The 25,626-nt window shown below is 36.7% G+C and overlaps 2 protein-coding genes across 2 annotated transcripts; one reads left to right on the top strand and one right to left on the bottom strand.

Annotated features, from left to right (window-relative positions):
- The first annotated feature begins 353 nt into the window (after positions 1 to 353).
- On the top strand, positions 354 to 16,440 carry LOC18445501 (TLR4 regulator/MIR-interacting MSAP protein). The gene is made up of 9 exons (XM_011629229.3): positions 354 to 652; positions 9,692 to 9,718; positions 9,904 to 9,983; positions 10,623 to 10,695; positions 11,069 to 11,132; positions 14,645 to 14,696; positions 15,511 to 15,535; positions 15,697 to 15,788; positions 15,941 to 16,440. Exons 1-9 carry the CDS (start codon positions 542 to 544, stop codon positions 15,990 to 15,992), a joined length of 576 nt encoding a protein of 191 aa, XP_011627531.1. The 5' UTR covers positions 354 to 541; the 3' UTR covers positions 15,993 to 16,440.
- A 1,245-nt stretch (positions 16,441 to 17,685) lies between these two features.
- LOC18445500 (putative protein phosphatase 2C 27) lies at positions 17,686 to 22,132 on the bottom strand. Its single transcript, XM_006855637.4, has 4 exons — positions 21,376 to 22,132; positions 20,428 to 20,625; positions 19,897 to 20,102; positions 17,686 to 18,781 (listed from the first exon to the last, which is right to left on the bottom strand). The coding sequence occupies exons 1-4, from the start codon at positions 21,574 to 21,576 to the stop codon at positions 18,226 to 18,228; spliced, it is 1,161 nt and encodes a 386-aa protein (XP_006855699.2). The 5' UTR covers positions 21,577 to 22,132; the 3' UTR covers positions 17,686 to 18,225.
- Positions 22,133 to 25,626: the final 3,494 nt, after the last annotated feature.

Here is a 25,626-nt window from a genome sequence, read left to right as displayed (position 1 = left end):
GAGATCATCATTACAGTTAATGCGAATCTCTAAAAAAGTTATAAGTACGGATATAAGACTTGATTTTTTTAAAGATCTTGTTGAATCTTTTATATATATATATATTAAAGTTATTGGAAAATCATTTTTTGGCCTAGTATTATTATTAGAGTAATACTTTGATAAATTTTTATCTAAACTTTCAATAAATCCAACAATTATGATATGGTCACGTTACAAAATATCTCATAGATTTAGCTAGTGCTAATTATTACTTTTGCGGTGGTCACTTAAAAAAAAAAAACAAAAAGACGTGGATGCTTTTGTCACTCCACGTCACTTTGACTTCTGCGTAAGCGAAATCCGGGACTCCCGAACTCTATGAGAAGCTGAGGGCAATTGTCGTCCTTCTCTAGGTCGCTTTACGAAATCGAATGGCCCCTTCGGTCTATTGGACAATTGTTTCTCTCTCTACCTCCCAAGCATAGTGCGTCAACCGGCCCACGGCAGATTTTAGAGGGAGAAAGAGAGGGGAGCTGAAAAGCTCTGAGAAAGTGCGGCAATGGCGGCCTTCCTGAATCAAAGATGCATGCTGATGATGACTTTGTTTTCGCTTTTTATTGTTGCGTCTCTCTCCCTAGATGATAAATGTGCAGCCTGCAATGTCGTTGCGGTAATCCGCATTCTCTCTAAAGAGATGATGGAATCGTTATATTCATTGAAATTGAATGCCATCCCAAATTTGAAGCTCCTATGGGAATCACTGATCACTCTCTAAACACATGAATAAATATATCGCATACATTGTCTTGGATTATATTTGAAATTGTGTATCTGAGTTTCTCTCTCTTTGGATTGGGCTTGCGCTTGATTGAATAGTATTCCATTTTTTTTTTCCATTTGATTTGAACCAATTTTACCTGAAGAAATCCATAATTTTTGCCTTTTTATCATTAAATCTCTGCGTCTTTCCCATAAATTTCACATTATACAAGGAGGAAATACATGATCTAGTCATGCTTACATGTTGCCATGTCCCTTAACTATTGTATTAGTACAATATATTTTAGCAGTCAAACCCTTGGTTGGGGGATCTGCTGCCATATCACTCACTTGATGGGAGCTAGCTCACAATTACCTTATTCCTTTCGTTCCTTGAATATGGAAATATTCAACTTCGATGTGTCGATCCTTAGAATTAGTTGCTCCATTATCAATATTCAACTTTGATGTGTCGATCCTTAGAATTGGTTGCTCCATTATCAATAAAAGCTATTGCCGTCTGATTATCATTGTTTGTTGTTTATGTCTAGTTGTGTTCTTCCTCCATTGTATTTCTAGTCGTTTTCTGCCTCCATTGTATTTCGGATAGCACATCTTTTTCTCACTTGACCATAAAATGACATCTCCACCAATGATGAAAACATGGCTAGAGGCCGACGACCTATGGTCAAGATGCCCTATGAAACCACCTCAGAGGATTACTGAACTCCCTTAAGATCCACCTAGTAATGTGATTTGTAACTCTCAGTTTCTTCGATGTATTGAAGAATGCTCTTAACTGCCTGCCAATGAGCCATTCCAGGGTGAATTTGGAATCTACTCAAATTATGTCCAATGAAATACATAACATACATTATACTTCCTATACCTTGTTCGTAAAGAATATTTTCCATTTCAGTCTTATCTTTATTGCTAGATGGACACATGGCCTTATCCTATTTCATTTTTTTACAAATTGGTATGCTAATGGGTTTGCAATTATCCATTTTGGATCTTTATGGGCATTCTCAAGATATTCCTTGGGATAAGCATAAGAGTCTTTCCTTTTTGTTTCTTGCAATCGTTATGCCTAAGTCAAAAGATGCTTCTCTCATGTCTTTTATTTCAGATCGGGAATTTAACCATTTCTTGGTTTGAGTTAACTTGCAAGTTATTTCCAACCAATAACATTGTATCATCTACATACAACAATAACATCACAAATTTACTCCCATTATGCTACACATATACGCAATGATTTAGTCAATTTGGGTACATGATCAATTTGAATAATAACATTGTGAAATTTCAAATACCATTGTCTGGGAGATTGTTTCAAACTATACAAGGATGTCTTTGGACTTTATTTTCTTCTCCTTCAACTGTATAACCTCCAGATTGTTTCATATTGGTTTCTTCTTTTAAATCACCATACAAGAAAGCTATCTTAACGTCCACTTGGAATAAGTCCTGAGTCGTAATTAGCTACCATAGCTAAGATTATTCTGGTGGATGTAAGTGTTGCTACAGGTTCAAAGGTTTATGTACAATGTCTACCCTCTTGTTGTATAAATCCCTTAGCTGCTAATCTAGCTTTGAATTTATCTATTGGAATGATGTTAAAAACTGAATCGACTGGCCAGTCTTGATCGGGAACCACTGAGCTAGTGGCTATTTTTGTTGGTCGCAGGTCCGGACTTCCATCAAATTGACATAGAACAGGTGGACTGGTCGGTTCGACCGATCTAGGTCTAACCAACTATTCCTAATATGGCTTGAAAAAGATGAAAAAAACCTTATTTTTAGTTTTTCATAACAAATTTCATCATCTTTTAGGGCTTTTGGGTCTATTTGAAATAGTTTAGTGGAGTTTTGATATTATTAATATTTGGGAAGGTTTGGGGTTTAAAAAAGTGAATTTTTAGAGAGAAGGCTATTTTGGCGATTTTTGCTCTCTGTACCCAAAAACTCCATATGCTTAAGTGAAAATCCAATAATTTTTTGGGGAGGATCCTGCCATCAATCTGCTGTGTTTCAGGCCACCAAGTAAATTTATTACACCTTTTTTTTGATATGTGTGTTTTGTATTTATAAAAATTGAAATCAATTTCAGATCTTTAGGGTTTTTGCAAGAAATGATTTTTTCCGTTTTATTTTCAAATCAATGCAATGGGTTGTTTCTTGTATTAAATTTAATAGTTGTTTAACTTTAATAAGTTTTTTGTTGCAGGTTTTTGCTTGTTTTGTAGCTTATAACAGATGATGTTTTCTAATTTTATTTCCATTCCTACTAATTTTCTGATTTTTTTATTTTAGTTTTTCCATATTTTTCTCTATTTTAGATTTTTGTTTTTTTCCTCTTTTTTATTTTTACTTTTTAACTAGTCTGACAGTGAACTGATCCGGTTCTTCAAGTCCAGTTGAAACAATGTTCTCTCCAATTCGACCTCCAGTCTGGTCTTAACAACAATGATATGTCGTGCCATCTGATATAGAATCCACTTACATTGAATAGCCTTTGTATCTTCTGAAGGTTCACTAATTCCCACGCATGATTCTTTTCTATAGAGTTGATGTCATCATTCATTGCATTAATTCCCTCTAGCAATTCATATGATTAGTGGCTGCTTTGTAACTACATGGTTCATTGATGTCTTCTTCATTTATATCGGGATAGTTGTCCTCAATCCTCACTCATGAAAACAAAGTATTCACCAAAATGAGAAGGACGAGCTCTATTTCTGTGGAATCTATATGATATATTGTTTTGAAGTAAGTTATCACTCCCAGAAAGTTTATTATTAAGTTCTATCATGGTAATACTCTTATTTGGTGTCCTCTTGTTGATGAAATATTCTAGAATACGGGCATAGAAAGTACTCTTATTTGGTGTCCCTTGTTGATGAAATATTCTGGAAAACGGGCGTCTCTACTTTCTATATGACTTCTATTCTCATGGTCATTAAATCTACATTAGAATCAGAACACCTTATGAATGGATACTTGATAGTTTTACTTTTAAGCTTGCCTAAGATGTTGCGAGAATTGGTACAAGTACATGTGCTGGTGATTCCCGATTCTCAAGATACTTAGGGTCTCATTTTCGCAATTTCATTATTTATATTATGTTATTTCATTATTTATATGGTGGAGATTGGTTACCCAGGGCAACCACCTCTTGCACCACATCCTCCTGTCCAAATATCATCTTACCTCCTCACCTTGGTCCATCCTGGCCTGTTCTCACTACCGGGCCTCGGGGTTTTGGAGTTCTATTTTATATTCTCTCTCTCTTTTCAAGGAACGCATCCGCTTTTCCCCCAGGGACGGGTCTAGCATTCGCTTCTGGCTGGACCCCTGACTTGTTCCCTCTCCTCCCTCTGTTCATTTCCCCTCCCTATTCCATCTTGCCTGTGACCTGTCAGCTTTTATTCTCTCGCTCTTCCCCATTGACAGCAGCCCTAGGACTTGGAATACCGACTTTCGTCAGTCTTTGCGTGATACCGAACTCCCCGAATTCCAGGAGCTCTCTCTCCTCATCGCCTCATCTCCTCTGCTTAGGAGGGGAGAGGACTGCATTATATGGTCTGCCTCCCATTCTGGAAGATTTTTGGTGGCCTCCCTCTATCGTTCCATCTCCTCTCCAGCTCCGGGTACCCCTCCGTGTCATCCGGCCATTCCCAAAGCATGGATTACCATCATCCCCCCCATAATCTAGTTCTTCATTTGGCTGCTGTGTGGGGAAGGGTGCTCACGGTAGATCTCCTTCAAGTGAGAGGCCTACTCATACCCAATCGATGCGCCATGTGCTTGGAGGCTGAGGAAACAAATGCCCATCTTCTCCTCCATTGTCCAGTTGCTGCAGCAATTTGGCATTCCACCCTCTCTCTTTTCAGCTGGTCCTGGGTCACACCTCCAAACGTTCACAACCTCGTCTACAACTCGTCTTTCCTCCCCTAGCCGAAAGCCAGGGCTCTGCTTTGGAAAGCCACGATTGGGGCGACCTTGTGGACTAAATGGAAGGAACACAATAATCGCATCTTCCAAGGGGAGATTGCACCCCTCTTCAAACTCATCGACTCCATTAGGGGTTCGGTCATTTTCTGGGCCATGAACCACACACTTTCTTTCCAACTGGACCCATATCCTCAACCACTGGCCCACCTCGGTGCCTCCGTCTGTGCTATGGAGACCCCCAGAGAGTGGTGGGGTCAAACTCAATTTTGACGGCTCATCTTTGGGCAATCCTGGGCCAGTAGGCATTGGAGGAGTCTTTTGGGATGACCAGGGGATTACCCTTCTCCCCTACTCCTTGATTGGGGTAGCAGACTCCTCTAAGGTGGAGGCCCAAGCACTCCTCGAAGGCCTTCAACGCTTCGACAGCTCTTGGGGCCTCCCCCTATGGGTGGAAGGGGACTCCCAAAACATCATCTCTTGGGCATCCGGCGATGCCCAACCCCCGTGGAGACATTGGCACCTCTTTGATGCTATCCTTGATCTATGCAAGGCTATGCTGGTCTTTTGGACTCATATTTGGCGGGAGGCCAACCAGGTCGCTGACAGGCTAGCAAAACAGGGAGCTGCCTCCGTTCTACTTCTGGGCTAAACGCACCTCTTGCCTATTACGTGGGCATATCCTTTTTTGGTTTTTTGCCTCCACAGCGCTGGGCGGCTTTTGTTTTCTTAGTCAGTTGTATCGATGGAGCTCTGACCCCTTTTTTTGGTTCTCTTTTGTCACTTCCTGTGGTGACATTTTGTGTTGTATCTCTTTCACCTTCAATGCAATGTTAACAGGATCAAAAAAATATTGTGTTATTTCAACAGCCTTATATGGAACCCTGTACACAATGAATGTTGATAGTTTGTTACCCAATATGCCATCCCCAAAGCATGGCTTATCATGGATGTTACCATCTCTGTACAGAGTCTTGTTTCATCCTTTAGCAATACTGTTTTGTTGAGGGTTATTCAGGAAAGTTGTTGGCTGTAGAATACCATGTTCTTGACAAAAATCATTAAATAACAATGAAGTGTATCCGCCTTCTTTTCATTTCTTAGAATTTGAGTGTGCCATCCTAAGTGGTTTTCTTCTTAAATTTTAAAAATATCCAAGACATCTGATTTCTTTGGTATAAGAATTTCTCGAGCTTTGTGACACATGCGTAGCAGTCGGATTTTACATCCGGCGGCTAGAGGCGATTATAACCTTCTTGTACCATAGGTAAATGGTCTTATTGTATAGTATCCCATAAAGTATCTCATGCCTCTATGAGTTCTTCACGTCCAATGGACCAAAATATCTAAATCAGTAGTTTAAAAAACGAATCGTTGCCTTAGATCGAGCGCCTCAAAAACCCATCCGGATCGGTGAATCGGCAATCCGGATCAGGAATCAGCTGAATCGGTCGAATTAAGCCTTAAAAAAATCCAAAAAAATTATTAAAATTCATTATAAATGTTGTTTTTAAGGAATCCAATAAGAAATGTGGGTACTACATTATTAAATTTCATTTTTTTCATCAATTTACGAATATTGAGATGTTCTTTCCCTGTATGAACTTATGTTAACCATTAAATTTGCATCACAAAAAAGAAAAATCATAGAATTATCATGGATGAAGTATATAATCATACATGGATTACAATAAAAGAATGGATTAAATCGATGAAAAATAGCCACTAAAATATCGAATTGGCAGGAAACCCTAATCCACTAAAAAAAACCCAAATTATTACAACCTAACTAACTATAATCCATAATTATTACAACCTGACTAACTATAATATTATATATTGAAATTGAAATTGTTGGTTTACATTTTATAATTATTTTATTATTCAAATAATAACAAATCCAAAATATCTTATAATCTCATCTAATTTAAAATATTATTGACAACTGTAAGAAAAATAGTACATTACATGATTTATAATGCAAATAAATTAATAAATAAAATATAAGATTTGGTTATCAGTGTAGAAATTATTAGAATGCGTATCAATTTTCGAAATAACACTTTAATTTTTCAAAAATTTAATTTTTTAGGTTTCTAAAATAAATTTAGTGGAAGAGATTGTTAGTAGTGAGAGAGATTTCAAATGGCCTCATTGTATGAACCCTATCTTTAAATTAATATTCCTAAATTTATGTTAAGGATCACCATGTTATAAAAATAAAAAATATAATTACATCATTTATTCCTAGGTTGACAAGAAATACTTGTTGTATTACCTTTTTTTTTTTACAAGAAAAATATGATACTCGTTGTATTACCTTTTATTTTATTTTTTGGACAAGAAAAATAAGAAGTTGTATTACCTTTTTTTTACTTATTGTATTACCTTTTATTTTTTATTTTTGATAAGAAAAATAAGAAAATGATGTTGTCAAGGTACCTTTTATTTTATTTTTTGACAAGAAATACTTGTTATATTACTTTTTATTTTTTCTTTTACAAGAAAAATAAAAAGATGTTGTATTACTTTTTTTGTTTTTTTGTTTTGACAAAAAATGCTTGTTATATTACTTTTTATATTTTCTTTTTATTTATTTTTATTTTTTTTGACAACATTATTTTTTCCTTGTATTTTTTTAAAAACAAAAATAAGACACTAGATAGCTCCCAGACGGTTCGAACTTGAGACGCTTAAGCTGAAATCGGTAGTGATAGCCAACTACACCACATCACCGGATGATGCTTTTCTTTCTATAATAAATATATATATATTATATTACTGTCTCAACTCTCCACGTTATATTTGTCCCACATCGAAGGATGAATGTAACATTTCTCTCTATAAATAGCTGTATGATAAGGACTCTTGGTACATGCGTAAAAGCACGGGGGTAGCCCATATGACGTTTGAGGTGAGGTGCCACGTAAAGCTGCAATTCAACGGGGTTGAGGTTGCCACGTGTGGCCATGGCCACCGTCAGGCAACATATATTTAATTTTGGCGGGTTTGAGGTGCCACGTGTCGATATTGGATATCGGCGGCCACATGTAGGTAGCTGTGTCGTGTCCACTCGCTCGATTCACTGTAGCATATCACCGAGAACCGACGATTCCTCTCTAGACACACCCGATTTCCGGTATTCCATAGGAATTGACACAGGGTGGTCGATTTCCGTGTCGACCCGGGTGATTCCGGGTTGACTCGTTGTTTTTTAAATCCCTGATCTAAATGCATAATGTTTAATATCCTAATAACCTCTGCAATAGAAATGGTTTTCTAGTCAACTTTCCATTCAATCATGGCTCACAATTTTGATAATTGATTAGGAATTAGGCCAACCTTTGCTAACTTATGTTTTTTTCCCCCGTTAATTCATATTTTCTAATCTTTAATGCCATATGCGTGCATCATTCATGTCCCTATTTATCACACTATCAACATAAGAACAAGAAGAAGCATTCTTTTTATTGTCATTAGTATGATATAAGGTATCAATTTTCCTTCTTGAAGCTGAGACTTGACCATGTCTCCCTATTCAGACTTTCCTTGACCTAAAATGGACTTCGAGACCCTTTTCATCTAACTTAGGATTGAAATCAAACTACAAATGTATTAGAAAAAAGTAGTTTTATATTTCCAGGCAAGTGGAACTTATAAATTCAAACCCAAAAATGTCACAATAGCTGTTCCCGTATGAATTTGTTGGTCGCCATCTTTGATCTCCTTATATTCACAAAGCCATATCTAGTTCTTGCAACATGTATAGTCGAAGCCGAATCCACGAATGGCTTGAAAACCACATGTGTGGAACCTTGCTTTCTCCCACCGTTATTATTCTTCTTTTGAGGACAATTAGACTTGAATTCCCTTCCCCTACCACACAAAAAATAATTTCTATTGATTGTGTTAGTGTGTGGCTATGCAGGGCAAATAAATAACAAGACTTGATCGATAAAAGTGAAATTAGTTAAAACCATATGTTATCGTGTAAACTTGCTCTCTTTTTTTATGGTTTTTTTAAGATATGTTTTATTATAAATAAATACTAAATTTGATTATTTACTAGAAGGTTTTATTTGAATTAAGAGAAGCGCCATTGAATGAAGGAATGTGACCGTTGGAAAAATAGTTGTCTCAAGCGATATCTGGTTTACGTGGTTATGACTTTGTGGGGGGAGCCATTTGTGAAACAACTAATCTCTTCAAAGAGACATTGGATGTTGGCTATTTGAGAGATTATCCTCCTTGGGACATACATTCTGGATACCCCATCATTCCATCAATATTCTGAAGGTCAAGTATAGCTGGGTATCCACAGTTAACAGTACACTTACATGTCTCTCTCTTAGTCTCTGTGTGCTCTCATAAGCAGCTCCAGTAAAAGAGAACTGATTTTTATTTTGTGAGATTTTTAAAGAGAACTGATGTGAAATCTTGATGTGTCTTTAGGTCTTAAATTGGTGATTATGTTGTTTTCATCATAGTTGTATTCATGAAAGTAAGGGTTAGATCATTTGGACATCACTTTTCTCAACTTTTCTTCATTGCCTTGTCATTCTATTGATCAGGTTTATGGGCAAGATGATGTGATCAAACACATATATCTCTCTTTATATTTATTTGCAATTGGCTTCATTAAATTTATATTCAAAATTGCCTGTGATTTTAGTGTCATTGTCATCCAGGACTTTAGTTTCTGTCTTCTGAGACTGAGTGTCTCTCTGTTTAAAGAATAATACATGTGTGTGTGTGTGTGCGTGTATGTGTGCATATAGTACTTGAGCTATACCAGTGACTTTTGCTATCCTCAGCACCAGAATGCTGGATGATACACTGAGTGGCCCTCTCTCTCTCTGACACACACACACACACACATGCGCACACACTATTTATTACAGTGAAACTCTGTACCATTGGACAAATGTCTTACCTCTATTGAATTCTCTATATTTTCATTTGTGGGATCTGATTGGCATGTCAATGTGGATTTCAGGCAGAACTTGCGGTGGGCCTTTTCAAGGTAAGAGTTTTTTGTTCTCTCTAATGAGTCTTTTTTTATTGAATAATTCTTTGCAGGTGTAAATTTCCTTTTTCTTCTTTAGTTCTTTTCATTAATTTTTTACTTTATCTTCATTGGATATCAGCAAACATAGTCCTTAATATGAACTAGTGTCTGTTATGGTTAACATGTGATGTTTGTTTCAGGAGAAACCTAGAAACCATTTAGATATGCGGCATCGTTTGGACTCAAAGGGACAACGTGAAGGGAAAGTGATTGATTACAGGTACCCTCCAAGAATGGAGTTATGCTCTGTTTTTCTTTAGGGTATTGCCACTCCTGATTTTCTTTGGTCATGTTTGAATGACACTTGCTGAAGTGTCATGTTTATCATTGTGGAAACAAAAGTATGGAAGGTTTTAGGTACATATGTTGAATATCGTTTCATTTTTTTGCAATGGGAAGGATGCTTTTCATTTTTTTGTTATAATACTCGTTTTTGGTATGAAGGTTTGTCAGTTTGGCTGTTGATTTGTAATTATGAATCTTTAGTAACTGCATGATAATTTTATCACCATACATCTACAGCGGAAGTGTTTGCTTACTCTTAACTCAGTAGTACATTGGAACTAGTAATTGGCTAGACATGTGGTGGATGGCAGTTTTCTTTCTTCTGAAATCATTCTACCGCGCAAGTGATTTGTTCTTGTAACTATAGATGAGAAGCCTTTGATGTTTCCTATTGTGTTTATTATGGCATACTTTATTTGGTAAATGATTATTAGTAGCCTCTTTTACCTTGAATTTGAAAAGTGCTGTCTGCACGGCCTATTGTTCAAATATTGCAATATGTTTCTACTCAAATATGATGATTTAATGGATGCCTGTTTCTAAGTGATCAACTTTGTTGATTTTGTTGAGTTAGGGTCAGTGAGTTGAGGGTTGTTGAACTGTTGGATGGCCTTTGTGAGAAAATGCAAGATTATACTCTAGATAAGGTAAATAAATAGTAGATAGTCATAGTTCCATGCAGTAAATTATGGATATTAACTTTTCTTGATAGTAACTACCATGCAATAGTGGTAACTTGTGATTTCTTTTTCCTAATTTTACAAGAGTTAATGGTTTTTAAGTGGTTGATTGTATAGCACATTGAATATTTTTCTCTCTCTCTCTCTCTCTCTCTCTCTCTCTCTCTCTCTCTCTCTCTCTCTCTCTCTCTCTCTCTCTCTCTCTCTCTCTCTCTCTCTCTCTCTCTCTCTCTCTCTCTCTCTCTCTCTCTCTCTCTCTCTCTCTCTCTCTCTCTCTCTCTCTCTCTCTCGTTCTTGTTCCATCAATATTTGCCTGCTGAATTTTGCCTTTTCCCTTCAGCTAGCTTCAGGGAAGCAAGAATGGGTTAAAGTAGGAGATTGGGATGACTATGTTCTCAAGATCGGTATGGAAGTTTGATATTTTGTTGGTTTTTGATTAAATGAATTCTGACTGCTTTTGTTCCATTCTTGATTTGACGTTTACTTAGTAGATTTCATGTCTTGGAAGATAATTGTGGTGTTAGTTGAATTCTTTAAGTTCAATGATTGGCGAACAATGCTATTATTGTAAATAGTTTTTTGTTTTGTACTTTATAGTATTCTGGAATGTTTAAGGGTAGATTACCCCTTCTCTTCAGTACCCTTTTTCACTAAGCATTTTCATGACCTGTAAAACCGGAGGAGTTTTTTTTTCTCTTCTTTATTTCAACCAAAAATGTAAATTCTTGGATATTGCACAGAATTTATTTATTCCCCTAATCTTGTCTTTAAGTGGTATTAGAGATTCTAGATGTATGCTTGTTGCTTAAGGTTTGAAAAAACGGATTGGTGACCCCGGATCAGTCACCCCAAAAATAGGGTTGTATCGGTGATCTGGATCGGAGAATCGGTCGGATTGGCCAATTCTGGATTTAAAAAATTCAAAAAATATTAAAAATCCCTAAAAATAGTGTTTTTTGTGTTTCCAAATGTTTTTTTGGGGTGGTGAATTATGTTCTTTCATTATTTTGCAAACATATATAAATATTGAGATGCCATTCCCCTGTCTGGATGTCTGTTGACCATTGAATATTATGGGGTTCTCAAACTCTAAAATTCCTATTGAGGATAACTTCTCTCTCAGTCAATTTTGTTTATGGCCCTTAGTGAAGAAACATGGGCGGCTGCAAGATCCAAGTATTGAGTTCATTGAAAACTTAAATAGAGTATCCTCAAGTTTAAAAACTTGAAGGCATCAAGTTTTTTTTTTATGTGTTTATGTATTATTTATTTTATTTTCATAGGTTTTTTTTTTTATTTTATGCAAAAAATTATATTTCATTTTTTAGCCATATCAATCACCAATTGTATTTTAATTTCCTACAATAAAAAGAAGCGGAGTTGTGGAAAGGGAAAATATTTGTTCTACCAGGGACTTAGCAATGCAACGGGGTATCTAAAAAACGTGCTTCTCACCTTTCTCTAATGACAAAAGCCTTATGTTCCTATGTGTGGCGTACTCTATATCAATGATGCGTGGACATTGAAATGGGTTTCGGTGTCCAGTATGTATTGGAGTGTCTAGTACATAGGCCAAAGATCCCAGTACTTCTTTGACACATCCATCATCATCATCATCATAGTCTTTTTTCAATTAATTGGGGTTGGCTGCACAAATCCTAGTTCGCTATTCTACTCTATTAAGGACCATACCTTCAGTGAGACCATAAGTCTCGACACATCCATATAATACTTAATTATCAATTATAAATTATAAATTATTTATAAAAAATATACTAAAATAACAAATGCAAAAAAAAAAAATCAGGAAAATAGTTTCTATTTTACTTTGGTTATAATTAATTTTGAAACTTTGGTCATAATTATTATGTGTCATAGGTTGTAAAACTTCCATGTACGGAGAGAGCGAGAGTCTTGAGGTTGTGGGTTCAAATCTTGAATGTTTTAGTGAATATGATTTAAATGTTAGTTACTGGTTCTATGAATTTATGTAATTTCATGGTCCCATATAGCATTAGATATTTGTTTAACATGATTGTCTACTAAGTTTTTTTTGTAAAGAGTAGATTCATTCGAAAACATCATGCATTTTTTTTAGTAGAAGAGTAGCCAACGTGCATTAAACAGCATGCATGGTTTTTTAGGAAATTCAAACCATACACGTTGTTATAGAACGAATGATATTTCCAAAAAAACCATGCATGCTGTTTAATGCATGTTGGCTACTCTTCTACTGGCCGTCATGTCATAGAACTCCCATGCGCCGCTTGGTAGTGTGAACCACTTCATGCCGTGAGGTCTTGTTTTTGAACCCCAGTAGAGTAAGAAAAACGTTTTTGCCTTTGTATTCATTAAAAAAGAAGTGGTATTCATTAAAAAAGAAGTGGAACAGGCCTGAACCGGTATGGATTGGCAAAGAAGTAGTACGAACCGCCCTTCACCGGGCCTGTTCTGCGGGGACTCGGTTGGTCCCTAATATATGGCGGTAACGGGATCGCCCAGGTCGATTTTGTTAAACCCTGCTGTTGCCTAAGGTATTGAAAATCTATGCTTCCTTGAGTGTGGATATATTCATGATGGTTTGCTGATCTGTGCATCATGTGGGGGTTCATCTAATTTTCCATCATTTTGAAGTCATAGCGATTGTGGCTTTCTACTACCCTTGACCTTTCAGTTGTCTCCTGTTGATTGTTTGGATGCAAATTGTGCTATTTTCATCTGACCATTTCCTACTTCCACCCCCAAGTATGTGTATTCTTCTTGGAATTAGGACTCCCTGATTTATTGATAAGAGTACAAAGCAGCTTGCTGTCTTCATATCCAATGCTGAAGAAAACAACACCTATGAGATTGCTTAGCTGCACCCACTTTTAGATGGCTTATGCACTCATCTTGCCTTACGTAAGCTTTTCTTCAATATTCCTCGAGTGATTTATCAGAACAACGTTGTTGATTATCTCTTTGATCTGGAGAACATTGTGGATCACACCATCATTCTCCCTCTCCCACATATTCCTCTGCCTTGCTGATTGTTGGCTTGTTTTAGAGAGTCTCAAATTGTTTCCTGATATCATCACTGCAAATTTTAATGTGCATGTCAGGAGCTGTTTTTGTATGTTTTGTTGAGAGGCATTATTGCTACAGCATTGTATTATTTTTTCAGTCGTATTGCTAGGACCAAATTGGATCATTTCTTTAGGCTTTAATTGTTTGCCTCTTAACTTATGTGCAACTTATCCCTTGTACATTAAAACTGCTTATATTTGGGCCTGTTCTGCACTTGTATTAAGCAATCACGCTTTATGCCAATTAGCATATATGCATGAGGTGTTAGAAATTTTATTTATTGAACAAAAGACAAGAACAATCTGAGGCATTAGTGTTGCTTTCCTGGAATTTTACTTTAAGTTTTATGACTCAAGCATCTGAGTCAGGTTCCTTATGTTCTATGTATCCATGACAAATTTTGTAAAATAAACGAGGGAAATCCCTTGAAACTGTTTTTTTTCTTTTCCATTAACAATGTCAATTGTGAAAAAGATTTTCCTGACGTGACATTTGGGCATTAATAATGTCGAGGAGTAACTAGTTAACCAAGTTATCTTTATGTCTGTGTTGAGCAGTTATGTAATATTCTGTCGTAGTCTTTTGCCTGTTGGATCCAATGAAATTTTTTGATGTGGCATTGGAGCATTGAGATTATATTCACAGCTTTTTACAAACCATGCTTTCACAGATTGAGATGTTTCAATCTATGATCAGAAAGTGATATTGGTGATGTGTTCTACCTATGTTTGAAGGAGATATGTTTCTGCATGCTGAATATATGATGTTCTCCTTTTTTGCTCTCAGGATTTGTTCTAACGGTTTCATCCATGCTAGAATTACTAAAAAGCTGTTATTGATGCAATTGCAGACAAACAAGAAGCACGTGCATATTCAAAAGACATATCCTCTTATTGTGGAAGGTAAGAGAGAACTATTCATTTTAATCAAATATATTGTTTATCATTTTCTGTGGATTATAATATATGTCTATCATAGTTTTTTGTGTTGTTCAGCAATTTCTCCACTATCTGTGGTGTCAGAAAAATAAATTTGTGCTATTCTTGATTAATGCTATACTTTTAAGGTAACCATTTATAAATTGCTGACATTTAAGTAGCCACATATTCTTCTACATGAAGGTGATACTTTTTGTGCAAAATGATCCGAAGCAATGTCAGAAGTTTTATTTCTTGAGCTCGTAGAAACATCATATTTTGACAAAATGAGAACTATCAATGTATCAAAATCCTTTTTCCTATATGATAAAAAATCAGTGCAAGAAAAAGAATCAGTAAAAACATCAAATGGCACTTTCTCCACAAAACTTGCGGTAGTTTCACCTTGAGGAATCATATTGCCAGTTGATGGTCTTAAATCAAGGTTACTAGAAACTAAGGAGAAAGAATCTGACTGCGAAGTTTCTAGAATTGGCTTTAGTTTCTGTGGGCCAAAATGGTTAGAGAAGACTGAAAAACGGGATAGGAGTTCCATTTCCTCCATCTCATTGGTATTTGGCTGAAACATAGAGTTTTGGCATCTTTGACTGAAGAGAAGGTAACAGCAATATTAGTTCCCTCTGAATGCTTCTGCACTAAATGTTCCTGTTTCGCAATTGCTTTATTATTATTAGTATTATTGTTTTTTACTGCTGAGGTTGTATATTGTTTACCCTTATTTTGATTTTCACATTCGTACCTAATCTCATAGTCCTTTTTTCTTTTCTTTTGTGCAAAGGTTGCTGGAGGAAACGGAAGATGAGGTTAGCTATGAATACTTTTGACCATTTTGTTGGGAAGCATAATGTTATGTTCATTTATGTGCACACGGAGTATTTCATTATCAACCCCCAACTCATTCTCTTATGCAAACATATTTGTTTCCGTATTACTTAGCATACATGACTTCTATTCTTTGGTGCAGTTAGCTGAATTGATTAAGAAAGGGTCTGTTAGGACAGGAGATGTAAAAAAGGTTCTTTGCCATGATCTCAGCAAACATTGCAGTCTATCAGGGCAAGTTCCAAAATGAACTTAAATGCCTTTTCTTTAAATTTTGTTGAGATGCCGTTAAATGTATAATATATTATTATTGAGGCTTAATCCTTTAAACTACCATTTTATGGAATAAAAATGAATTCTAATGAAAACAATGAATTGTTGTGCAGAAACAGTGGTGCCTCTGATTTAATAATTGAGGAACCAGATGAGGACCTCTGAAGAGCTAGAGGCAAAGCCATGGTTGTTTTGTTCGACAACTATACTGCAGATATTAGATTATATTATTCAAGGTTGCCATATTTATGATCACTTGTCCATTTCAAAGTAAACAAGAAGCCAGTTTTGTTAGAGGTGCTATCTTTTGGAACAGACCAAAAGAACGGTGACATTATTTGACCCATTCCTGCATGTTTTGTGTGCCATTAACTTTTGTCTGAAAAGAAGACCAATATGACAGAACCTCTGGGGTTGCAAGGCCCCATAAATTTTAGAGCTATACAGATCACAGTCAATCCTTGGAACTTAGGAAATCTCTTATTTATGACTAGACTTTCACTTTGATGATGATGGAAAAGTTTGATGAAAAGCTGAAGTTCATTTCAGATTTTCATATCTGCAGATACTGGTTTATGTTATGCAAAAAGATGCAATCCCAATTCTCCTATCATGTCAGTTTTTTCATCCTTCGATTTTTCTTCTGAGTATGGATTGGATAATCTTTTAGTGATGTGTTCTTATTGCTTCTCCCAACGCAAGAAGAAAAAGAAGAAAAATTTCTTTAAGATAAAAACAAAGTTATGGATTGGACTTGGGGGCATGGGTTACTTGTGTTTCAGGGTCCCCACAAAGCCAGGCCATGTGTTAGCAGCCTTTCTGGGAAGCTCCCATAATGATATTAAAAGTGGACCAGACACCTAGTTCCAGTAGGCTGCAACTCCAATCAGATTGGCCATTTGCATGTCCAGTATGGGCCTCTCAACATTGAGGATAAAGTTATATTGTCTTCTGATATTTAATATTGTCTATTTGATTTCTCAATCGTTTGCAAAATTAGTGACCAGGAATACATGTAACTCATTTGATGTACTCAAAAGAAGATGATGTAGTAGCTTTTGTGAACTATTTTTACTCAAGACTAGGAGGCACGGAGATCGAACCCAACTTGGATCCAGCTCCCTTTGTGCTCTGAGGACCTACAGAGATCCCTGCTAATTAAATGGAAAATTTACTGTGTTAAAGCTAGAGTCCATTGAGTTATCACCATCCAATGAAATAGTGAACTGTGATAATGAGAGGGGCCCTCCATTGGATCATGCTCTTGTTGGGGCCTCATCCATCATTCAATTGGTTGGCAATCATCCCAAAGTACCATGGTATTGCATAGTCCATTAGATTATTGCTTACCATCCTCAGGTTGCATTAGAAGGTTTCTTTAATGAAGCGTTTCCACAAATATGCTTTCCACTTTATAACAGGAATCATTTAAGTACCTTTATCACCCCTGTGGTTTACAACTTTAAATGCAATGGAGTATTTCAGTCGCTAGTTTTCGCCATGACACATCAATGTTTCTCTGTATTTACCATCCTTAATATAGTTGTCGTCTCTAAGTAAATTTTGAGTAGTATTAGGTGTTCCTATATGTGTCACATCTTACGTGGCTACGAATCCGAAACATGCCGATTTTGTTTCATAAAATATTCATTAATCTTAACCATCTATATTTGCACTGGAAACATAACTTCGGTGACAAAATTATGTGAAAAGTCCCACATTTTGTCCAGATAGTAAACTCTACACCTGTCAAATTGATATTTGAATGTAATTGAACAATTACGTGGGGCACATTGAATGGTAAGCTCAAGCCAAAAATTTATTGGACAGAAACTCATATGATTTGAGATAGTGCAGATTGAATGGTAAGCTCAAGCCAAAGCTTTATTGGACAGAAACTCCTATGATTTGAGATACACAAATAAAAATAAATTATAAATTATAAAAACCAAAACAATTGCCTAGTCCTCTCCAACACAGCTATGAAACCTCAAATGTACAAGTTCCTGCCAGTTAACCACTCCTATTCTATCCTACAACTTATTTTTTGAGGGGTCAAATATCTGCCAACACTAGCAAGGCCAAGTGAAAAAAAAAAACACCCTTGAAAAACCTCCATATTGCACTTGGATCCCTCAAAAAAAAAAAAAAAAAAAAACAGAAAAGAAAAGAAAAAGAACCTAAAGACAGTAGGAAAAGGAGAATGCAGCTAGGAACCTACATCCATTTTATCTCCTCCAGTTCTGCTTCATCTCCCCCATTTGCTCACAGACTGTTGATAGCTCCTCCGTATTACATGCGGGTACCTCAAAAAGTTGAAAACAATCAAAAGAAGAAGGGAAAAAAAAAGAAAAGAAGAAGCAAAAATCTGCCTTCCCTTTAACTTCTCCAAATTTCCTCAAACACTATCCAATGCCCCTTTCAAGAAATTCAACCCCTCAGCTGATATACTCCTCCTTACCCGTGTCTTTGGGATTTCAATTCGTGGGGGTGGATCAGCCGAAAAACAAATCACAACCACAGTCAGGTTATCACAAGTATTACGCTTTAGGGCCTCTCTAACCAACTCTCGAGAACATCTCTCAGGGTCATTGTGGAGCATAAGCTCTTTCCTTGCTATGGTAACAGCGCACTGGCTACTCATAACATCCCAAAGGCCATCACACCCCATTATCAAGAACTCGTCTTCTTCACCAAGTATTGCTTCTTGTAACTCAGGTTCGGCACTTAAGGGGCATGCTGAGCCCTTTGGGCCCTTCATGTGCCAGTCTCCTAAAGCCCTTGCAACTGATAGCTGCCCATTTAGATAGCCATCATAGACCATGCCACCAAGCTTCTCGATCCTCCGTCTTTCTATGGAGCAGTTTGGCTTGTGGTCTCTAGAGAGCTCTATTGCTCTGCCCCTCTTTCCCAAGACTGCTCGGCAGTCACCTGCATTGGCAATGAGCATGGTCCTGCACAGAAAAGGAAGAGGAAGTTTCATGATTGATTCATTCACGGTCCATGGCTTCAGTTGTGTTTTTGGTTCCCAGTAAAACATGCACAGATGGGATTGGATTATATTATTAGGCATATAGGTCAATCATGTAGCAGATGGGTTTATATGAATTCTATGTGTCTGTCTAAAGGTGTGCTTGAGGAGGATTAGTATTCATATAATACTAAGTTTCCGAGTAATTCATCTTTCCGCATGTATGTATAATACATTTATAAAACGCAATTTCATTCTTTAGATATCTAACATCATTTTCCATGGGGCATGTTTGGTCTGTGTGAAAATCTTTCCCAGGAAGCATAGCATTTCACGCATACCAAACGTGCCCAGTAAAACACGCATGGATGGGATTGGATTATATTTTGGCATAGGTCAATCACGTAGCATATGGGCTTATATGAATTCTATGTATTTGTTTCTATCTGTCTAAAGGTTTGCTTGAGGAGGATTAGTATTCATATAGTACTAATCTGAGTAATTTATCTCTCCGCATGTATGTATCATATACTCATAAAGCGCAACTTTGTTCTATGTTCCTTGGGGATGTTATGCTATAACCCAGTTCAGTGTAATACATGGCACTTCAAAGGCCATCCAGCATCAGCTTGTATTGATGGACAGTAGAGAGATTAACCATCATGTTTTTCCACCATCCATGATCAGCAGTGATGGTGGCCACTGCTATGGAGTAACATATACCATACTAAATTGCATTATGATATACTTGTACTTTTTGTTGTTTCTTCCTTTTTTGGGTGGGTAACTATAGAACTAGAGATTAACCATCATGTTTTGTCACCATCCATAATCAGCAGTGATGGTGGGTGCTGCTATGGAGTAACATATACAAGACTCAATTGGACTATGATGTACTTTTCCTTGAGTTGAATTCAAGAGCACAGTCCTGTGGACCAACATATATTGTTGTTCTTTTTTTGCTTATCAATCATAAACAAAATAGTAATTCTATTAATGATGATGATAAAAGTTCCAGGGCACTGATAAGAATCCCTCACAACGGCAAGAAATTAAGAGAAGATGGGCAGATGAAGAAGGATTGTATATTTTCATTACCGTCCATATATAAGCGCTGTTAGCGCTGTTGTGCCTGAAGAGCTGTCAAGGGAATGGGCATCTGCAAAAGCATGATCCGCCTTTGCAAATGCACTTGTGATGGCCTTATCCATGCATCTGGGAAAATGAGAATCCTCAACCATGAACTTAAGAAGGTTCTTTCTTATAAATGAAGCAGCATCTGTACCGCCATGACCATCAAAAACCTGTCCATATCAAACGCTATACTAATTATTGCCCATGGATAGTGCTCATATGGACAGTGCTAATTCTGTCCTATCAGGGCCTCAAGAGGACCCTTAACTGAGTAAAATCTCTCTCTCTCTCTCTAACACACACATACAGAGTGTGAACCACCTAAGTAATCGAATCATAAAGCAATCTCTCTCTCTCTCTCTCTCTCAGTACCATTTTTTACATGTTTTCCTGTGTGATTGTGTGCTTCGCGGTTTTAAGTTTTCCTAATTTTGTTTTCTGTAACAAAATGATTCCAATCGAAAAGCAAACTCAAGGTCATTTTAGCATACATACACCATAGAATGCGCCAGGGGTTGGGAAGTCCTGAACAGCAGTACCAAGATACTCCTCAAGGTTATCAATACAAACATGTTCATCCTCCATATATGGTTTGGGACCTATCTCAGTGCAGTTACCAGACCGAAATACAGGTATAAACGCGGCCTTTCCATCAGATGGTGGCTTCACGACTTCAATTACATTATCTGAATCCTGCAGAGAGACCCGATGATTAAAACCAGAAAGTAGCCTCTCCTTTCCTCGAATTCAAAAACAAGATATTCCCCCTTCTCCTCATAATAGTTAAGCTTCGATCTCAAACCTTGCAGAGAGAAAATTCTAACAAATAAATTAGCATAAGAGTAACTACACACCAGAATTAATCAGAAACGCAAGCAACTCATTCATTAGCAATAATTTTTGCTAGAGAGAAGCCACTTTGCAGGAAGTAGTGAAATTCAAAGATCAAAGTATTCTGTCCATTTGTGTGTGGGTTTGCATGGGTGCGTTAGGGATAATGAATATTTGATACCAAAATAGTATGTCCACCTATCACCTAGACAATGAATTTTCAAGATTAAAGCGGATGTCACACAGTCCTCAATAGCAACTACTCAAGAAATTCTGGTGCAAACATCATTATTCAGAGTGGTATTGTTCATGGTTTTTGCATGAGCAAGGCCAAAGGTTCGGATTTTGTCCCGGAAATAGTTATTTTCAGGATAAATCCTTGAACACTAGATATTGACAAATAAAAACCAGAATGGCATTCAATTCCAATACACCAACACAGCGCAATACCCAGAAGGTAAAGAAATAAACAGACAAAAATAGCATATGAGTTGTATTCTATCTGACAAATCCAAAACATCTTCGATTATTAATCTTCTATCAGAAATCATAAAAAATCTTAAAATTTAACAAAAAAGGAGAAAAGAGAAATGGAGGATATAAAACACTCACCAATTCGGCAGCAGTCGCGAGGCGTGCAGTACTAACACAATGCCGCATACACGAAATGTGACGAGGGGGCTTCCCAACCATCATCTGCTTCAAATTCTCATGAGCCCCTGACCCCTCTTCATCTGATGAACTCCCCTTTTCCTTATCATACCCGCCTTCTAAAAGAGCGAATGGAGGCGATAAATCAGTTCCGGCTGCCATTGTTACCTCTTCTCCGTCTTCCCAAACATAAAATCCCCTTATATCTCTACCCAAAACCAGAAAAACCCAACACCCACTTTGGACCAACAAATTTTAATCTTCAACAACAGCTGCTCATGTTTTCCTGCCTCCCCACCTTGCCTCAAATTTTTTATTTCACAACAACTTCTCAAGAACTAATCAATAATCCAAAATGCTCAGCACCCCAATTTCCTAAAAAAACTACTGATAAAACTAGAAAGAAATCCAATTTACAAATCCATAGTGAATTCACAGAATTCTTCTATTGAACAGTTCTACTAAAGATGGGATCTTAAGTTCTTAAAGATAGAAACCCTATTTAACACACATTGATTCCACCAAACTAAAAAGAGACCCATAAATTTTGCAAATACATTTAATGAAAAAAAGTGGGTTTTTTGAGATCTAAAGGAAACAGATCACTCGCCCCTGGTTTGATGAGAGAGAGAGAGAGAGAGAGAGCCAATAAATGTAAGAGAGAGAAAGGCACAAAGAAAGAGAGCCTTTTTATATCTCGAATGGGTCAGGAACCTGCCACAGACGGTTTCCAAGTCACCCGCAGCGGTCGGAGAGGCCGACAAACTGACACGTGGCGAGATCCCAGAGGCCCAAACCCTGTTGACCAAAGCATTCGTGGGCTCACTTGGCCGGTAACCGGTCACCAAAACCCCGGACGTCCGATCATCTTTTAGTGGCAGAGCTAACCGTAGGATAGGTGTTAGGAACACGTGACTTGACGGTAACGGTGCTATGTGACGACAAGTGAACGGCGTCATATGATCCTTTAGTTTGACAGCTGGCCGATGGAATTGGGTGCAAAGATTGCCGTGGGCTTCGGGCCAACCGTTTTCCATTTGACGGAGCCGTCACTGCCGTTTGCGAACGGAGATATTTATGTGACGGGGTCTGATTAGGTTTATTTAAGTGGAGGGTGTGAGATGAATCACATTTTTCGCACTTTTGTTTTTTAAGTGGAGGGTGTGAGATGAAATCACATTTTTCGCACTTTTCTTTTGTGGGTGGGGTGAGTCCTTTCAGCACAACCCCTCATTTCTTTCTCCCGCTTGTACATATTTTCATCTTTTATTTTTATTTTTATTTTATAATAGTGGCGATTGTTTGGCCTTTTTCATGTGGTTTTTAGGGTTTCAAGGTGTACTAGATTTAGGGCGAACCACGGTAACTTTTTCAAGGGACAGGTCCTTGTTTTTTTTTTTTTGGATGGTAACTCGGGGATTTTTTTAATTAATGGAAATAGTTAACTTCGTATTATAAATGTAAGTTACACCTTAAAATCTAGTAGAAAAAAATGTTCCAAAGTTAGAAGACTTTCTAATTGATTATCTCAATCAATCTCAAGACTTAGAGTATAATAACTAAATGACTTTCAAACCCTAAAAATAATTCTATCTTGCATTAAGTTATTTAGACTTTATTTTTAAGATTTTGAAATATTTATAGATATCTTCAATTTGAAGCATTTTTGAAATTTTAAATTTCATAATTATGGAACGGAATGTTGGACAGTAAAGAAAAAACATATCCAAAGTATAAGTGTAGTTGAGATGAGAATATTGAGATGGATGAATGGCAAGACAAGACATGATAGAATTCAAAATGCATGCATATGAGGAAACTTAGGGGTAGCTCTAATAGACGATAAGATGAGAGAACATAGACTTAGGAGGGTTGACCATGTGTAGATCAAACCTAACAATTAGGGTGAACGATTTGGTTCAAGTGAAATGCTCTAAAAAAAAAACAAATGAAAGATCCAGATGATATGAGTAGAAGTAGTGAGAAGCAATACGATAACTTATGATCTAATTGAGGGTACGGCCATTGGTAAAACAAAAAGGCATAACATGATTTTTGTAATTGACCCCAAATAAATAGGTAAAACCTTGGATGATGATGATGAATGTATGAACATGGATTTTTAAACCCTCGTAAAATTTTTAACACCAGAATTACATCTTCCAACATAACTTAAAGGTGAACCTTAATTGTACATAATAAGATCGGCACCTTATAAAAACTCACCCTTTATTAATTTTTTTACAAATATGCAAGTGGACAGCATTTTTTAAGGAAAATTATAAAAGCTCCCTACTTTGAATTTTCTACCTATAAATCCCTTTATACAATTTTATTCACGCGGGAAACCTTCTTATTGTATTGATCCATTGGTGAACACTGTAGTGTAGGTCTTTTTGGATGAAAATACCTTTTTAGTCGAACACAAAATTTTAAGGTTGATACAACCTTGAGGAAAGTTGTTGGAGCCGGGTTCCAATTGGCTTTAAGTTTAAATTTTGTTTTGTGCTTCCCTAAGAGGAGTATTTTGTTCAATATGACAAAAATCATCCCGGGGAGAGGGAGTGGTCAATACAAACAAAAACAGTAGCAAAGTTTATAATGTGATTTTTTTTTTATGCTTTTATTTTTTATTTTATTATTATTTTTTTAATCTTTGTTTTTTTTGGGTTATGGGGTTTACTTTATTTTCCCCCCTCTTTTTTATAAGATACAAATAATGGAGTAAATAACTTAACTACCAAAATTCGTTGCCCAATACCGCTTGGCCAAATTGTGGGCTTCCAATTTGGCATGTGTGTTATGTTAATACACTTTCTTAGCTTGCTTGAATTTTGTTTCCAACCCTAAGCCTTGACTACGAGAGGAGAATTTTATCTATTTGATTTTTAACCAATCCCTAACTCAATATATTATGGGATTTTCTAATGAAATTCTATCAAAATTGAGTTTAACACTAATTTAGAAGGGAGAACCCATCTAGGGGTTGCAATGGACCCGAACTCAACCCGTGACCCTATGACCGAACTTGAATCGGGTCTGAGTATCGGTCCAAAAATTGGATCTAGCGGGTCGGGTCTGGGTCCAAAATATTCCGGTTTGGGTCTGGACCCGGATCGACCCAATCCAAATAGTGCAATGTTTTAAATAATAATTACTATATGATATTTTAATAATTATTTAATTAATATTTGACTAAATATAACTATATATTTTTAGATATAATATTTAAATAATACATAACGTACCATTTAGATATTATTTTTTGGCCGGGTCTGGGTCCAGGATCGGGTCCAGTCAGGTCCGATTGGGTTTGGGTCGAGCTCCAATAACTTCAGGTCCGGTCGGGTCATGGTCCGGGTGCCATAAATTTTTTTTTCGGGTTTGGGTTGGGGCAGACCTGGACCCGACACGACCTGTTGCCACCCCCTAAACCCATCTTGCCATCATTTTACAATTAACTTCCCCAAAGTTTTTTTTATCAGACTCTGTCTTTGGTACAGCGGCCGATCCTTATTTTTGTAGAAAAAACACATCGATGTTTACTTCTTCGGTGCAGTTTGTATAAAGCCTCCATTCTAAACAATCAAATTAGAGGCTACCTTCAAATATTGTCAAGAAATGTGGTTTCGATATTGAAAATCATTGTGATAGCCTTAACATATATTTTTATTTTTATTTATATTGTAAATATTGAAAATTGATGGTCCAAATATACGTTACAAAATATACTAGTTTAAAAAATTGAAATCCATTCTTTCTCATGTCCATGCATCTTGAGGTCGAGATTATCAATTAGAGGATCTTCGAGCATCAAAACAACCTCTTCTAGTGAAATTTTTGGGGTAGATTCTGATTTGATGGTTTAGAGCCTCAACTCTATGTAAACTTTTCCCTTTGGCCTTAGAAAGATAAAGATTTAAAGTTTCCCGTCAACCATCCTAAGCTCAGATAAAAGAGGTGTGTTGCGTTAGGTAATCAGCTAATGAGGAACAAAATTTAGGTAGCCGACCCTAATTACTTAAAATAAAACTTAAATGATGGTGATTATCCATTTGATCACTATTGCAGGAATAATAGATACCTTCAGTAACCCTTTTACTCATCTTCGACTGTTAGTTCCAAAGTCAATGATAACTTGGGGGACAACCACTGCAGAAACAAATGTGAGGTAGACGGTAGATATGTTTGGTGGAGTCCATCTTTCGGAAG

The sequence above is a fragment of the Amborella trichopoda genome, chromosome 9 (assembly GCF_054954075.1).
Source record: "Amborella trichopoda isolate Santa Cruz 75 chromosome 9, AtrichopodaSantaCruz75HAP2 v2.0, whole genome shotgun sequence".
In the NCBI taxonomy this organism is placed as follows: Eukaryota; Viridiplantae; Streptophyta; class Magnoliopsida; order Amborellales; family Amborellaceae; genus Amborella; species Amborella trichopoda.
The sequence above is the reverse complement of the archived record's forward strand: the minus strand, read 5'-3'. Positions and strand labels throughout refer to the sequence as shown.

Coding starts and splice junctions, on each gene's coding strand:
- LOC18445500 (XM_006855637.4), bottom strand. CDS start 21,576: ATGGCAGCCGGAACTGATTTATCGCCTCCATTCGCTCTTTTAGAAGGC. Junction 20,626..21,375: donor TCGCGACTGCTGCCGAATTG/GTGAGTGTTTTA, acceptor GTCTCTCTGCAG/GATTCAGATAATGTAATTGA. Junction 18,782..19,896: donor ACAGCGCTTATATATGGACG/GTAATGAAAATA, acceptor TTTTCTGTGCAG/GACCATGCTCATTGCCAATG.
- LOC18445501 (XM_011629229.3), top strand. CDS start 542: ATGGCGGCCTTCCTGAATCAAAGATGCATGCTGATGATGACTTTGTTT. Junction 11,133..14,644: donor TGACTATGTTCTCAAGATCG/GTATGGAAGTTT, acceptor ATGCAATTGCAG/ACAAACAAGAAGCACGTGCA. Junction 15,536..15,696: donor TGGAGGAAACGGAAGATGAG/GTTAGCTATGAA, acceptor TCTTTGGTGCAG/TTAGCTGAATTGATTAAGAA.